Below are 17,872 nucleotides of genomic sequence, written 5' to 3' on the forward strand. Positions count from 1 at the left end.
ACAATAGTTTTACTTAAATTAAAAATTATATCTAATAATAAAGAATGATTAATCTCTCACATTTTCATTGAAAATGTATGAAATCAGTAGCCCGTACGTCTGGAAATGTTTAAATATCACCCAGCCTCGGGACAGTACCAGAAATATCAGGCTGCTGAATGAGTGTTTTTGAAAATAAATTAAGCTCAGGATCTCTCTAAGAGCATGCACATTTCATGAAGAGCTGAAAATAGAGCGGGGCAAAGAAATTACCCGCAGTCACACCACCAACACTGAGTTCAGACTTCAGCTTTTCCTGCAAGCAGAAAATGTGCCTTTCACAGTCGTTTGTTATATCCTTTTTTTTGTTTGTTTAAATTTGAATGAGGATAGGAGCCGAATGAACTGCATATAGAGAATGTTTAGTTGTGCTATCTTCAAAGCCTTCATTATCAAACTGTATCTGACCATAAGGCTTGATTTAATGAGGCTGTTACTATTGTTATGTCTCTCTTTCTGTCCCCATCTCTTTCTCCATCATCTCCTCCTTTCTGTGATATCCCTCTGTGGTTAATCTGCCCTCTTCATATATCTGGTATCTTTTATCTCTGACACCCTCCACCCTAACCTCATCCGGCTTTTTCTTTCTCTCTCTCTCTCTCTTTTTTTCATCTGCCCCAGGTGGATTATCGCACAGAGGACGGTACAGCTAACGCAGGCTCAGATTATGAGTTTGCTGAAGGAACGCTACTGTTTAAGCCTGGAGAGACCCTCAAAGGTAATGACAAGAGTGACAGTAAAAATCTATGACATGTTTGCTAAAGCTATGTCACTGAGACTTGTGCTCAGATAGCAGAAGTCATCTGCAGCACTGCGGGCCAACTAAATTTCTTTTTTGCTGAGTTCAGTCTGCACTAGGACAGTTCACAAGACAAACAAAATATCTGACTTCATTATAGAAAACTGGGTTAGATCACATTTCCGCCCAGAACAATTTGGTTCCTTTTGGTACAATCTGAGTTAGTTTCAGATCAGTTGCATACAATGCTATGCAGCAATTTCTCATCTGAGCAAGCATGTGGTGACAGTGGAGAGAAACCACTGCTTTTTACCACAAATAAACCTCCAGCAGAACCAGGCTCAGGATAAAAATCCCAGAAAAACAAAACAGGACCATTGGTCCAGGGGTACTTTCTATGGGAAAGAAAAACAGAGCTAGTGTACTAAGGTTGTTTTTTTTGGCAGCAATAGCTCTGCCTATGTCTCCATTTAGGAAAAGAGACCAAGCAAAAATAGAAGCAATGGATGAGGTTTACTTTGTATTGAAAAATAAAAGCAAAATAGAAGCACAGAAAGTTTTTTGGTAGTGATAGCACAGCCAGTGGCCCTGTCTAGGTAAGAGACAGCTACATTCAGAAGGCAAATTAACCTTCTATAAAAATAAAACAGCATGCACAATTTGTAGCAACAATAGTTACATTGATAGTTTGTCCAGTAAATAGACAGCTGTACACAGAAGTATTAGACCAGGCATACCTTCTATTGGGAAGAAAAATAGCCTGAGCACCAAAGTTTTTGGACACCAATAGTGTCATCAATAGCCTGTCCAGGTAAGAGAGTGCTAAACTCAGAAGCACAAAGTGGGGTGCACTTTTTGTAAAAAGAAAACCAAACGCAGCATGCAAATTAAGTACAGTCAGTGGTTTTACTCAGTATAGGATATACAGTGCCTTGCGAAAGTACTCGGACCCTTTGAACTGGTCAACCTCTTGCCACATTTCAGGCTTCAAACATAAAGATATAAAATTCTAATTTTTTTGTGAAGAATCAACAACAAGTGGGACACAATCGTGAAGTGAAATGAAATCTATTGGATGTGTCAAACCTTTTTAACAAATAAAAAACTGAAAAGTGGGGCGTGTAATATTATTCGGCCCCTTTACTTTCAGTGCAGCAAACTCACTCCAGAAGTTCAGTGAGAATCTCTGAATGATCCAATGTTGTCCCAAATGACTGATGATGATAAATAGAATCCACCTGTGTAATCAAGTCTCCGTATAAATGCACTGTGATAGTCTCAGGGTTCTGTTCAAAGCACAGAGAGCATCATGAAGACCAAGGAACACACCAGGCAGGTCTGAGATACTGTTGTGGAGAAGTTTAAAACCGGATTTGGATACAAAAAGATTTCCCAAGCTTTAAACATCCCAAGGAGCACTGTGCAAGCAATCATATTGAAATGGAAGGAGTATCAGACCACTGCAAATCTACCAAGACCTCTAAACTTTCATCTCGAACAAGGAGAAGACTGATCAGAGATGCAGCCAAGAGGCCCATGATCACTCTGGATGAACTGCAGAGATCTACAGCTGAGGTGGGAGAGTCTGTCCATAGGACAACAATCAGTCGTACATTGCACAAATCTGGCCTTTATGGAAGAGTGGCAAGAAGAAAGCCATTTCTCAAAGATATCCATAAAACGTCTTGTTTAAAGTTTGCCACAAGCCACCTGGGAGACACAACAAACATGTGGAAGAAGGTGCTCTGGTCAGATGAAACCAAAATCCAACTGTTTGGCCAAAAGCAACACAGCTCATCACCCTGAACACACCATCCCCACTGTCAAACATGGTGGTGGCAGCATTATGGTTTGGGCCTGCTTTTCGTCAGCAGGGACATGGAAGATGGTCAAAATTGATGGGAAGATGGATGGGGCCAAATACAGGACCATTCTGGAAGACAACCTGTTGGAGTCTGCAAGAGACCTGAGACTGGGACGGAGATTTATCTTCCAACAAGACAATGATCCAAAACATAAAGCCAAATCTACAATGAAATGGTTCACAAATAAACGTATCCAGGTGTTGGAATGGCCAAGTCAAAGTCCAGACCTGAATCCAATCGAGAATCTGTGGAAAGAGCTGAAGACTGCTGTTCACGAATGCTCTTCATCCAACCTCACTGAGCTCGAGCTGTTTTGCAAGGAAGAATGGGCAAGAATTTCAGTCTCTCGATGTGCAAAACTGATAGACATACCCCAAGTGACTTGCAGCTGTAATTGCAGCAAAGGTTGTCGCTACAAAGTATTAACGCAAGGGGGCCGAATAATATTGCACACCCCACTTTTCAGTTTTTTATTTGTTAAAAAAGTTTGATACATCCAATAGATTTCATTCCACTTCACGATTGTGTCCCAATTGTTGTTGATTCTTCACAAAACATTTTAATTTTATATCTTTATGTTTGTAGCCTGAAATGTGACAAAAGGTTGAAAAGTTCAAGGGGGCCGAATACTTTCACAAGGCACTGTAGCTAAACACAGAATCGCTGGGCTAGGAGTACTTTCTACTGGGAAAAAAAGGGATGACACAAAGCTAATAGCAGCAATAGAGTTGTCATAATCTCACTCTAGGAATGTGACTCAGCTAAACACATATGCACTGAGCCATGGTATACCTCCTAGGGTCAAACAAATCAGAGGCTTTCAGTTACTTCAATGTTATGTCCTGATGACTGACTTTTTTTTGCAGAGATTACTGTTGGTGTCATCGACGACGACATTTTTGAGGAGGATGAGTACTTCTACGTGCACCTCAGTAACCCCCGTGTGGTCGGTGGTCCTGAGATTGGCACCGCCCCACTGGATGCCAGCACTAGCCCGAAAGCCGTGCTCGGAGATAACCACACTGCCACAGTAACCATCTATGATGACGATCACGCAGGTAAGATCTGCATCTTTAATAAACATGGGTTTAAAATCACTCTTTTCGATGAAACTAAAAGTTCGTGAAATAAAATAGAGAACATTGTACACTATTTATTTCTTCATGGAGCTGCAGAGTGTATTTATTAATTTATTTTGCTTGACTCAGCTAGTCAGAGAGACCATTTCCAGCCAAAGCTCTGTTGAAGCTTCAGATATTTTCATAATTTAAAAGTTGTTGAAGTACTGTTACAATGATCAACAAGAAGACACTTTGAAGGAGGATTTACATATCCATGGTGCACAAATAATATCTTTACACAGTTGCATGCTGTTAATGTGTCTAATCTTGTGGAAAATGGATAAGTGCTGCAGGACAATAATTCTTCATGTTCTTGATATTAAACAGTTTTGCCTTTCTCTAACCTTGCAGCGAGGTTTTGCTATGAATCAGAAAAAGGCGGACCCAAGATTCAGCCAGACACAGTACTGAAAGTTTAAAAGGTTTATTCAGCCACAGGAAAACGTCACACAGGTAACACTCCTCACAGCTTCCAGGAATCCCTGAGGCAGAAAGAGGGATTAGTGACTTGTAGTCTCTCCAGACTACAAGTCGGGGCTCTGAAAAACGTGGAACGTGGGGTGAATCCTCATGGAGTTGGGTAATCTCAGCTGTACAGCAACAGGGTTGATGATCTTGGAGATTGGGAAAGGTCCAACAAATCGGTGTGCCAATTTCCGGGATTCTACCCTTAATGGAAGGTCCTTGGCGGAGAGCCAAACTTTCTGCCCCACCTGGTACTTAGGGGCAGGGATCCATCTCCGGTTGGCCGTTCTTGACTGAACCAGTGACATCTGATCATCGACCTCCTGGCCTTTCTCCATATTCTTTAGCACCTTAGAGCAGCCGCTTGGGCGGACGGAACATTAGCCTCTCTCTCCTGAACCAAAAACATGGGTGGCTGGAAACCAAACACAGCATGAAAAGGGGACAAACCAGTGGCACTTGATTGCATAGAGTTCATGGCGTATTCAACCCAGGGCAAATTTTGTGACCACTTGGTCGGGTCAGACTCACATAAGATACGAAGTTTGGTTTCTACTTCTTGGTTGGCTCTCTCGGTTTGGCCATCAGACTGAGGATGAAACCCTGAAGAGAGACAAACAGAAATTCCCAACAAAGAACAAAACTCCTTCCAAAAACGTGACACAAACTGGGGTCCTCTATCGGAAACAATGTCATTAGGGATTCCATGGAGCCTGAAAACTTCTCGGGTCAGTATCTCACCCATCTCCTTTGCAGATGGAAGCTTCTCCAAGGGCACCAGATGAACCATCTTTGAAAATCTGTCAATTATGGTTAGTAGTACAGAGTGACCATTTGAAACCGGTAGACCTGTCACAAAATCCATCGCAATGTGCGACCATAGGCAAGGGGGAATGGGCAATGGGTGCAACAACCCCGCAGGGGGGCGACGAGAAGGCTTGGCTCGACAACATTGAGTGCATTCAGAAACAAAGTCTTTGACATCCTTGACCAGCGATGGCCACCAAAACTGAGACTGGACTGTCTGAATAGTTCTGCTGATTCCAGGATGACAAACGAGGCGAGAGCAATGACAAGACTCCAATACCTTTGGCACAAGGCGTTCAGGAACAAAACAGCGGTCCGGTGGGCATGATGGTGGGATAGGCAGATCCCTAATGGCCTCCTGGACCTCTCTTTCCACCTCAACTCGGGATACAGACAACCTGACGGTTTCAGGAAGGATAAACTCCTCTTCACCCGCAGACTGAGATTCTGCGGGCTCTTGAATCCGGGATAGGGCGTCAGGTTTGCCATTTTTACTCCCTGGCCTGTAAGAAAGGGAGAAATTAAATCGACCAAAAAACAGAGCCCACCTTGCCTGCCTGGGGTTCAGCCATTTTTATGGTCAGTCCACACCATAAACGGCTCCTTAGTCCCCTCCAGCCAATGTCTCCATTCTGTCAATGCCAACTTGACGGCCAGTAACTCTCTGTTTCCCACATCGTAATTCCGCTCAGCCTGAGACAGAGTCCTTGAGAAAAAGGCACATGGGTGAACACGATCATCCTCACCTCTTTGGCTTAATACGGCTCCGACCCCAGTGCTTGAGGCATCCACCTCCACGATAAACTGTCTCTCTGGGTCAAGAGACTGTAACACTGGAGCTGACGTGAAGAGCTCCTTTAACCTATTGAAGGCCTTCTCTGCATCCTTATTCCACAAAAAGTTTGTCTTGGAAGAGGTAAGAGCGTTCAGGGGAGTAGCAACCAGACTGTAATTTCTAATAAACCTTCTATAGAAGTTTGCGAAGCCCAGAAATCTTTGAAGTTGCTTGCGATCAGTTGGAACAGGCCATTCCAAAACGGCCTTTACTTTGGAGGGATCGACAAGCACTTGATCTGGGAAAATGATGAAGCCTAAAAAGGAAGTGGTAGTTATGTGAAACTCACATTTTTCTGCCTTGACGAACAACTGGTTTTGGAGAAGACGCAGGAGAACAGCTCTGACATGTTTTCTGTGGGTTTCCAGATCTTGAGAATAAATCAGTATGTCATCAAGATAAACAAATATGAATTGACCCACCATGTCTCTTAGAACGTCATTGACCAATGACTGAAAAACTGCAGGAGCGTTAGTAAGTCCAAATGGCATGACCTTGTATTCATAATGGCCCGTAGGCGTGTTGAAAGCCGTTTTCCACTCATCTCCTTCTCTGATTCGGACCAGATGATATGCATTCCTTAGATCCAGCTTAGAAAATATCTTGGCTACCTGGATCTGATCAAAAGCTGTGTTCATGAGTGGTAAGGGATATCTATTTTTAACTGTTATCTCATTAAGGCCTCTATAATCAATGCATGGTCTCAACGAACCATCCTTCTTCCCAACAAAAAAGAAACCAGCACCTGCAGGAGAGGAAGAGGGTTGAATGTGCCCTGCCTTCAATGCCTCATCAACATAATTCTTCATGGCCCTGTGCTCTGGACCAGACAATGAATAGGTTCTGCCTTTAGGGGTGATGTGCCAGGAAGCAAATCAATAGCACAATCATATGGTCTGTGGGGTGGCAGAGCTGTGGCCTTGATTTTATTAAATACTTCCTTTAAATCATGGTATTCTTGCGGTACCTTGGATAAATCCGGAAAGGTCTCCTCAACCTCATTCTCCACACTGACCTCCGTAGCAGCAGACAAAAGACAGTCAGTGGAACATGACTCAGACCAACCCAGAACTTCTTTTTTCTTCCAATCAATGTGAGGGTTGTGTTTCTGCAACCAGGAGGCCCCTAGGACAACAGGAAGTTCAGGTGAATTTATGATCATGAAGGTTACATTCTCTTGATGATTACCTTCAACTGTTAAGGTAATTTCCTCCGTCCTGAGGTGTGAATTGTTCATGCTGTGACCATCCAATGCTAGCACTTTACGTGTCAGCTGACGGAATGAGCTTTATGTTGTTCTTAATGGCGAATGCTTCATCCATGAATTCAGTGTCTGCTCCTGAATCAACAAACACGGCCCCCTGGAGAGACATGGAAGAGGTTCGAAAATGAGCAGGAAACAAGAAGGAGGAGGCAGTTAGCTGACTTCGGCTCAGTAAAAAACTCCCTTCCTCTGCTGAGCCTGTCCTTTTTAATGGACACCTGAGTGCTAAATGTCCCTTCTCTCCACAATAAAAACAGAGCTTGAATCTTCTCCGACGATCCTTCTCTTCAGGGGTAATCTTGGTTCTGCCCAACTGCATGGGCTCACAATCCTCATTTTCCTCAGTGAGAGGTGACCGACTCCTTCTCTCATGCCAGAGTGCAGGACCCTGAGTTAATGAGGAGCGACCCTCCCCATGTCGCTTCCCCCTCCCTCTCTCTGCCAGCCGAATGTCAATGCGAGCAGCCAGGTCCTCGAGATGTTTCAGGGAAGAGGGGTAGTCACGGGTTCCTAACTCATCCTTGATGTCTGCGTTTAGTCCTTGCATAAATGCATCCATCTGTGCTGCCTCATTCCAACGGCTATCTGTGGCCAACAAATGAAAGTCAATTAAATAAGACGAGACAGACTGATCACCCTGTTTGAGGGACAGTAAGCTTCTTGCGGCTTCACGACTTGGAAGAACAGGGTTAAAAACTCGAATGAGTTCCTTGGAAAAAGTTTCATAGAAGGTACAAGATGCAGACCTGTTCTGCCATTCAGCAGTCCCCCACTGCTTCGCCCTTCCTGCCAGCAGAGATATAACAAAAGCCACCTTAGAACGTTCAGTGGGAAAGGATGACGGCTGAAGCTCAAAATGAATTTCACACTGAGTTAGGAAAGCTCGACACTGGTCTGGGTCTCCCCTGAACATCTCAGGCGGAGATAGACGTGGCTCCTTTTGTGACGGTGGCGGCTCGGAGACAAGATTGCCAGAACGTAATGTAGAAATTATTTCCTCCAAGCCGGAACCCAACCAGGAAAGGGCCTCATCAACGTGGGTGCACCACTGTTGTGCTGGCGATGGGTCCATTTTTGGCCAGATTAATAATCCTGAATAATCCGAGGGCTAGGCTGGCTCAATAATCCAAGGACAGAAACAGGGTCAACGATCGGAACAAGAGGCATCAGGCAAGGGGCAGGCAGAGGCATAAACCAGATGCAGGAAACAACGTCGACAACCAAAATCCAAATAGTCCGACAGGGAGCAGGCAGAGGCATAAATCCAAAAGGCAAGGCAAGGTCAAGAACAATGATCAGACAGGAAGGAACGCTGGATATCTACTCACACGAATGGCTTTCAAAAATCTGGCACAGGTGCTTGGTATGCCATAGATTGCACTACACAGCAGCAGCCACCAGGTGCATCTCATCAGCTGATTGCAGCCAGGGAGACAGGGTAGAGCAGCCAGAATCATAACAGGTTTAAAATGAGGGCTTCGGATAAATAAAAATCACTAACTAACTGGGTCTCATTCAGGGCATTTTAAAAATGCTTAAATCCCCTCAGTGTCAACTCCATTTGAAGGACTTTAATTGAATCCAAAGATAATAAATGTGTTAAAGGTATAGCAAATCCTAATAATCTTTTTCCTCTTGAGAGTCATTTTGCTCTTTATGCACTCCACCATACACGTTAGAGAGGGACCTGGTGAGAGTGTAGATATTTATCTGTCTCCATCCTTTCTTCAGGCATTTTTACGTTCGAGAGTGCCAGTCAGAGGGTGAGTGAAAGCATAGGTGTGATGGAGGTGAAGGTTCTCCGGACATCGGGGGCCCGGGGTCTGGTAGCCGTCCCTTATCGGACCCTGGATGGGACCGCTAGAGGAGGAGAGGACTATGAAATGGCTGCGGGAAAGCTGGAGTTTCAGAACGATGAGACCATGTGAGTACATTAAATCTTTGTTATTCTGTTTTCTGTCATTTGTTTAATAGAATAGTTTTCCTCTAAAAAGCTGGTTTCAGTGTAATAATCCTACTTTTTATGATACGCTTGTCGTGATTATACATGTGCACACACACACTTTCAGAGTTGCTCTTGCGTCCTTGGGCACATGCATTTTTAATATGCTGATGTTAGCAGTGTTAAATTGACCAATACATAAAGCAATTGGGACTGCAATTTCCTTGGGGCCCCGCGGGGCTCATAAAGTTCCCACTCCCTGTTTGTGTGTTCGCGAGTGTGTGCAGGTTAGCTTGGTTTGACTTTTGCATGCAGGAGTAAGGACATCACAGCTGGTTCTTGCTCCCCTAAGGTATTGAAGGTTAAAAAGGTTTGTAGATGTAAACATACATATTTCCCCATTATTAGCAGCAGTATGGGTTCAAAGGTAGGGACCTTCTTCTTTAGGGGTTTGATTTTTTGTCAAGACCACACAAAAGGTCTGACTTTCCCTGAGAAAAGACTGAGAATACTGGCTTCATGCCTGCCTGAGAGCTTTTTTACTTTCTAGTTTAAATTGTTCTAAAGCTGCTTCAATGATGGCTTCTTTATGCATGTGAAAAGTCTTAAAACAGCTGTTTGGGTTTTACCTTGAGCTATTTCAATTAAAAAAGCTCAACCGGAATTAAACTGCAACAGTTTTAGAAAATGGGGATGTGCACAGGCGGCAGAATAACAACCGAACGCACAGCTGCCAGTTTTGGGTGAGACAACAACAGCAAACGTAAATTAAATGCTAGTAGCTGCTTTCTTTTACCGTCTCTGTGGTCATGGTAGCGTTTTACTCTTGGTTTATGTTTTCTTCTTCCTTCGTAGAGGAAAAATCATAATATTACTCAGCTGTCACATTTAGGCATCACCTGGGATGAGAGTAAAAACACTATGATCTCACAGAATCAAAGTATTAACACAAAATCATTGATTTATTGGTGCGCCAAGGATTAAAAATCTGTTTCAATCTTTGCATGATGAATCTTTGAGGGTTAATGAGCACCAACAGAGTTTGCTGAGCTTGAAGGCTCCTGCAGCATCCTCTAAACCCCTCATTGTACATCAATCCAAGACATTCCCTCAGATTTGAATATAGACTGCAGGAAAAAAAAAAAAAGTGAACCTCATTACTGGTACCTTGTTGATATCATGAGCATGTAATTATTTTAATTTAAGCTTCATTTCAGATTACTGCTGCAGTTAATGTACATAGACAGACATCTGCTGGTGTAACTTTTACTAATCTTGTTAAAAAAACACATTTATCTCCTAGTTAGGAACACAAATTTGATTATTTCATGATCACATGAGTTAATGTTCAAAATCAAACATACACAGACAAGAACACTTTAATTAGAGGTTTAAAACCTTCTGTAGTCAAACTGTGATACTTTGACGAGTCTGTTTTCATGTGTTCTCCTGTGTTTTTGCTCATCCTTTGTTAAACACCCATGGAGCTGAGGAAAAATTGGAGGAAGATGATAGTTTCAGTTAAAAGATGAGGGACTAAAGCTGGGAGCTGCTTTGGGAAGCTCGAGGGGTAGGTTGACAGTTCTGCTGTTTTCTTGTAAAGACTGAGTGAGAGGACACCTGGAGTGGAGACCTCAGCAGCATATCGATTCATCCCTTCAGTAGTCTCTCTGATAACCTCTTCCTTGTTGTTTGCTCATTTTCTTTCATTTCTGTCTTGGATTTCTGTATTTTGCTGTTTTAAGCTCCAATATGTATTATTTGTGATTACCCAGAAGTCCAAATCATATCTTTTCATTTGCTCCATCCCTCCTTCCAGAGTTTTTCTGTGCAGTAATATGAGCCTGACTTTAAAATCGTGCCACACTGGTTCTTGTCTTGATGTCATTTTGAATAACACCTGTTACGTGGGTTTAAACGACAGGAAATAATGAAGATTTTGTGCCACATCTAGTGCTGTGATGTCTTTGAAGTATGTGTGATTCTTTTGATTTGCTCCCGTTGCAAAATGGAGATCACAAGGTTGAATTCACAGTGTCATGCTGCGTTTCTACTGGGTACGCTACTTTTCTGTGATGTCATGTCTTTTTTTTTTTACACATTTTATCCATAATCAAGCCTCACCTGATCATCTGGGAATTAAAGGTGGATGTTCTTTACGTGCTGTTAGGTTGTTGTTAGTCGAATGAATCAGATTGCAAGTGATGGGGGAAGTTTCACTTTCTCTAGCCCATGTCCCTGAAGCTATGTGAACTGCCTACATATAAGGTTAAAGGATGATATAATCCGGCCTTTGCTGGGACAATCACCCAATGATAGTCGTAGTCAGTGAGTTGCATCTTGAGTCGTAGTTGCATTGTTCCTGTAGCAGCGCTCCTGTGGTTGAATCTTTGGACATGTCCTTGAACATCAAGGTACGCTGTTATGTGGTGGTCGACATGAGTCACTAGAGTGTTAAATACATAGGGTGTCGATGTGGGAGCGTTTTTACCAACACCATTAAATAAAACACTGATACTACATACTGTGATGAGGATAATTAGTTTTGTTAAGGTTTGTTGTTTTTTTTTTCATTTGTTTTTTTTGTATTTGCTTTTTTGGTTTAGTTTGTTTGTCTTCATTTTTACCCTCTTTTCTTTTTAAATATCGTTTATATTCATAATCTATTTGTGTTTTTTATCCATTTCCTTTTATGATGTTTTGTTTTATTTTCTTTTTTCCTTTTTTATTTGTTTTACATTTAATTTGAGTTTTTATTTCTTATCCCATTTTTATTTTTTTTCTTTGTTTTTTCAATATTTGTGCTTTTCCCCTTCTCTCTTTTTTTTAAATTTTTGAAATATTTCCTTTCTGTGATTTTTTTTTCTCTACCATTTTACCTATGCTGATTTTCAATCCATCCTTCCTTTTTTATTCTTGCCGTTGTATTTATTCAGATTTTCTGCCTCTCAGTATGTTTTCAGTTTCTCTCCCTTTCCTTCTTTCCTCCCCTAACCTCTACTTCTATGTTGCTGTCTTTTTGTACCTTTCCCTAATTTGCATTTGTCTACCTTCTGCCTTGAACCTTTCCATATTTTTACTGTCAGACTTTCTTCCTCACCTTCTTTTCCTTAGCACCTCCTTTCTCATGTCTTCGCCTCCTGCCGCTGCTATTTTCTGATGTCATCTTCTCAGACTCTTCCACTTGCTTTGTTCTTTAACAAACTTGGTCGTTAGTCATATATGTATTTAAGCATCTCACCGGTAATTTGTCAACATTTGTTAGCCATGTTGCCAGCTAGAATATAGTGTTGAAGAGAAACAAGCCTTTAAATTTGTTGATATATTCTGCATTAAATTCAACCAGCCATGTTGGGTTTCTCTTGCCAGGGTTTGCAGTGCTTTGCAGAAGTATTGTATTTTATAGGGATTTTATTTGATAGATGAACACAAAGTAGTGCATAGTTTTCACATGAAAGGGGAAATATTTATGACCAGAAATCAGTTATGTATGGTGTGTATTTGTACTCAGCGCCTCTTTATTCCATATACCTGAACAAAATCCTCCAAAAAGGACTTACAATCTAATTAAGACACGTCACAGTTACAACCACAAACTTCAATGTATTTTATTGGGATCTTATGTGTTAAACCAACACTAGACCAACTAGAGAAATTTGTGAGGTAGAGGTGACTGCTCCTCTGGTGACGTCTGAAGGCAATTAGATGTGCTGAATTTCATTCAGTGGTATCAATGTAAGGGGAGGCTCAATATAAATACAAGACTCTACCAACATTTCGGATTTTTGTTTAAGGTGACAAAATGTGAGCACATTCCAGGGTTGTGAATATTTCGGCAAGTCAGTAAGTCAGCAATGTATCTATTCTTTTATAGGTTGCAGGGATTTCTTTTTACACCAAATGTATTTAATTTATTGTGACATTCAGTTGTTGCACTCCAAATTTGGTCTAGTATTAGCAGCCATCTTTGATATGTTCCATCTCAGAGTCCAAAATGTAGAATAGTGATGTAGATCCACACTCTCCGTTGACAGCTCAAAGAAAACATGATGTTGTTTTTCTCTGTCATGGGTCAAAGGTGAGGGTCCTCTCAGCACAAAGACATGAGGAGATGGCTGCTTCATGCACACAAGGACAGTTTAAAATGTTGAGGAAATGTCAGTTTGCTTGCCACGATGACATTCCCCTCAGGGTTAAGAAATCAGCTCTGCATTGTCACTTAGGAATGAAGGAAGAGCTCGACCCTGATAATAAAATCCCGCTGCAGAAACTATGAGTCTGCAGCTTGAAACACGCATGCTTTTTTTAAGGCATGAGAGGCCTTAAGACCCTATGAAATAAAGAAGCTCGCACAGAGACATAGTGTAGTCCTACCAGTTTATTTAAGGGTTAACCAGAAGGTGTTTTCTGCTTTTGTGGCCTTTTAGAAGCAGCAGTTTCTCTAAACATCTTGAGATAAATGTCACAGCTTGAGACGAAAAGCAACTCCGTGGGTGACCTGCGGTGGAGCTGGGAGACCATAGTTTTTATTCAGGGTCATCCTGTGTGAACCTACGTGTGTATCTGTACAGGTCCTTCTCAAAAAATTAGCATATTGTGATAAAGTTCATTATTTTCCATAATGTAATGATGAAAATTTAACATTCATATATTTTAGACTCATTGCACACTAACTGAAATATTTCAGGTCTTTTATTGTCTTAATACGGATTATTTTGGCATACAGCTCATGAAAACCCAAAATTCCTATCTCACAAAATTAGCATATCATTAAAAGGGTCTCTAAATGAGCTATGAACCTAATCATCTGAATCAACGAGTTAACTCTAAACACCTGCAAAAGATTCCTGAGGCCTTTAAAACTCCCAGCCTGGTTCATCACTCAAAACCCCAATCATGGGTAAGACTGCCGACCTGACTGCTGTCCAGAAGGCCACTATTGACACCCTCAAGCAAGAGGGTAAGACACAGAAAGACATTTCTGAACGAATAGGCTGTTCCCAGAGTGCTGTATCAAGGCACCTCAGTGGGAAGTCTGTGGGAAGGAAAAAGTGTGGCAGAAAACGCTGCACAACGAGAAGAGGTGACCGGACCCTGAGGAAGATTGTGGAGAAGGGCCAATTCCAGACCTTGGGGGACCTGCGGAAGCAGTGGACTGAGTCTGGAGTAGAAACATCCAGAGCCACCGTGCACAGGCGTGTGCAGGAAATGGGCTACAGGTGCCGCATTCCCCAGTCCTGGGCTACAGAGAAGCAGCACTGGACTGTTGCTCAGTGATCCAAAGTACTTTTTTCGGATGAAAGCAAATTCTGCATGTCATTCGGAAATCAAGGTGCCAGAGTCTGGAGGAAGACTGGGGAGAAGGAAATGCCAAAATGCCAGAAGTCCAGTGTCAAGTACCCACAGTCAGTGATGGTCTGGGGTGCCGTGTCAGCTGCTGGTGTTGGTCCACTGTGTTTTATCAAGGGCAGGGTCAATGCAGCTAGCTATCAGGAGATTTTGGAGCACTTCATGCTTCCATCTGGTGAAAAGCTTTATGGAGATGAAGATTTAATTTTTCAGCACGACCTGGCACCTGCTCACAGTGCCAAAACCACTGGTAAATGGTTTACTGACCATGGTATCACTGTGCTCAATTGGCCTGCCAACTCTCCTGACCTGAACCCCATAGAGAATCTGTGGGATATTGTGAAGAGAACGTTGAGAGACTCAAGACCCAACACTCTGGATGAGCTAAAGGCCGCTATCGAAGCATCCTGGGCCTCCATAAGACCTCAGCAGTGCCACAGGCTGATTGCCTCCATGCCACGCCGCATTGAAGCAGTCATTTCTGCAAAAGGATTCCCGACCAAGTATTGAGTGCATAACTGTACATGATTATTTGAAGGTTGACGTTTTTTGTATTAAAAACACTTTTCTTTTATTGGTCGGATGAAATATGCTAATTTTGTGAGATAGGAATTTGGGGTTTTCATGAGCTGTATGCCAAAATCATCCGTATTAAGACAATAAAACACCTGAAATATTTCAGTTAGTGTGCATTGAATCTAAAATATATGAATGTTAAATTTTCATCATTACATTATAGAAAATAATGAACTTTATCACAATATGCTAATTTTTTGAGAAGGACCTGTATTTATTCACTATGTGACCCCATTATACACTGCAGGAAGTAATTAATTCTCTTTGTGCTCAGTCAATTAGGGCTTCTTTTATCTATTGCTGGCTGATTCCCCAGAGGAGACGGCGAGCGTCTTAGTTTTCAGTGTTGTGCTCTAACTTTGCGTCCTCTGCCCCTCCCCGGGTGTTTTGCATTAATAGGTGTGTGTATCTCTGTGGAAAGGGTAAAAGGAATAGTGAACTGTGTTGAGCGTGAGATGAAGGGATGCTCTCAGCAGGGTTAGTTTATTCTTAGCCTTCGTCTGACCTGCAACGCGGCTCAAAGTCTCAGCCAAGAACAGGGCAGCAGTGAGTGTATGTGTGTGTGTGTGTGTGTGTGTGTGTGTGTGTGTGTGTGTGTGTGGTCCTCTCCCCAGGCTGTTCATTATGAATTTCAAACAGGTGTCTTCACCAATCTCTGCCAGCGCCTGTTCATGTACTGGCCAGCCCATGAAATATTTCGATTTAGGGGAAAATCTCACAGTTCAGGTTTCATCTTATTTGGTTGATGCTGTTACACTTTCCTCTATTCACAAAGCCCTGAATTGCTTTTAATGCTATATATTATACTGCATGAGATTCTAACCTATTGTTTATTGCTTAATATCCTTAAAACGACTATTTTAGTTCTCTGTGCCAAAAAACAAGACATTGTGAGTCAGTTTAAATATACCGCAATTAGATTTTTGGAGACAAATTTAAGACCCTTCACTTCCTGTTTCATGACCCACAGCGGGATCCTGACACTGACTTTGGAACAGCTGCTAAAGTTTGGAGTGAAGCCTGATCGACTGGGTTCCTGGTGCTCGAAGGACTGTCTCTGAACTGAGCACAGCATTCCTTCAGTGCTGAAATCAATTTCCAGTCAATTTTAACAAAAACCCTCTGATAAACCTTGCTGCAAATGACATTTTTCAACAGGCTGCATGTTCTGTACATCGACACACTGCATCTGTTTATTTCTCTCCTGTCCTCTGTGCTGTCACGTATTAAAACTCCTGAATTCATATAGAAGATGTGATGATTTCTGTGTTTTGCTGCTTTTCTAATCAGAAGGACAACAAAAACAGACGAATGATTCCACTTCTCTCTGTGCTGACAAAGGTTTGACTCCTTTAATGGCATTATGGATGCTTTTGGAAGAAAGTCTGGCCATACTTATGTAAATTACAGTTAGAGCAAATAGCTTGTCATTCTCAAAAACCTTAGGGTCATGCAGACTGCATGGAAAAATACCATCTGCTAAAAAAACTGGTGACAGTTTCAGAGGAGAAAAAGAGAGAAAGTGACGTGCTGCGCTGGTGGCTTTACAGAAACAAATCCCAGATGTTATTAACAATCGGCACATTTTACAAGAAGTGTAAAATGTGCCGATATTTCTGCAAATATTTTTCCTAATCAAAGTAATGTTCTAAATTAGGTCTAAAATCATATGGTTGAGACTGTACTGCTTTATGATTTCCCCCCTTGCCTATTTTACTTGGCAATTAGGCTCAAGCTAGAATAGAGACAACTGGAGAGACTGAATAGGAATAAGGCTGCAGGTCCAGATCATGTCAGCCCTAGAGTCCTGAAGGCCTGTGCAGAGCAGCTCTGTGGGATTCTGCAGCACCTCTTCAACCTTAGCCTGGCCCAGAAGAAGGTTCCGGTGTTGTGGAAGACCTCCTGTCTTGTTCCGGTACCAAAGAAAACTCACCCATCAGTCCTCAATGACTATAGACCTGTTGCCCTGACATCTCACATCATGAAGGTCCTAGAGAGACTCCTGTTGGCCCACCTGAGTAAGCAAACAGTAAACCATCAGGACCCCCTTCAGTTTGCTTATCGCTGTGGAGTTGGAGTTGAAGATGCCATCATACACCTGCTTCAACAAACCCACTGTCATCTGGACAAAGCCAGCAGCACTGTGAGGATCATGTTCTTTGATTTCTCCAGTGCATTTAATACAATCCAACCTGATTTGCTTTGTCAGAAACTCCAGAAGACTCAGGTGGAGGCCTCAACAATCTCCTGGATCAAAGACTACCTGACAAACAGACCACAGTTTGTGAGACTGAAGGGTTGTGAGTCTAACCAGGTAGTCAGCAGCGCAGGAGCCCCACAGGGGACTGTACTCTCACCATTCCTCTTCACTCTGTACACCTCAGACTTCCAGTACAAGACAGACTCCTGTCATCTGCAGAAATACTCGGATGATTCTGCAGTCGTGGTGTGGATCAGAGATGGACAAGAAGCTGAGTACAGAAAGGTGGTGGACCACTTTGTGGCATGGTGTGGAAACAATCATCTCATTTTGAACATGACTAAAACGACGATTGTAGATTTTTAGAGAAACAGGAATAAGTTAAAAACTATTTCCATCATGGGAGAAGAAGTGAAGGTTGTGGAGGAGTATAAATACCTCGATGTTCACCTGGACAACAGACTAGAGTGGAGATGCAACTGTGAAGCCATCTACAAGAAGGGACAGAGCAGACTGTACTTCTTGAGGAAGGTTAGGTCCTTTGGTGTTTGCAGCAAGATGCTGCATATCTTATATAAGTCTGTTGTGGAGAGTGTGATCTCTTCTGTCATCATCTGCTGGGGAAGCAGCATCAGAGCCAGGGACTTAAAAAAGCTCAACAAGCTGATAA

At 42.4% G+C, this 17,872-nt stretch overlaps 1 protein-coding gene across 2 annotated transcripts in view; it reads left to right on the top strand.

The window, feature by feature from the left end:
- The window catches only part of slc8a4b (solute carrier family 8 member 4b), a 146,965-nt gene that overhangs the window by 69,556 nt on the left and 59,537 nt on the right, over positions 1–17,872 (top strand). For both annotated transcript variants that reach the window (XM_047385672.1, XM_047385673.1), the window contains exons 9-11: positions 661–757; positions 3,510–3,701; positions 8,867–9,059. In XM_047385672.1, coding sequence (XP_047241628.1) covers positions 661–757; positions 3,510–3,701; positions 8,867–9,059 — 482 coding nt within the window. The remainder of the gene's footprint in view (positions 1–660; positions 758–3,509; positions 3,702–8,866; positions 9,060–17,872) is intronic.

The sequence above is a fragment of the Girardinichthys multiradiatus genome, chromosome 14 (assembly GCF_021462225.1).
Source record: "Girardinichthys multiradiatus isolate DD_20200921_A chromosome 14, DD_fGirMul_XY1, whole genome shotgun sequence".
NCBI classification, from domain to species: Eukaryota; Metazoa; Chordata; class Actinopteri; order Cyprinodontiformes; family Goodeidae; genus Girardinichthys; species Girardinichthys multiradiatus.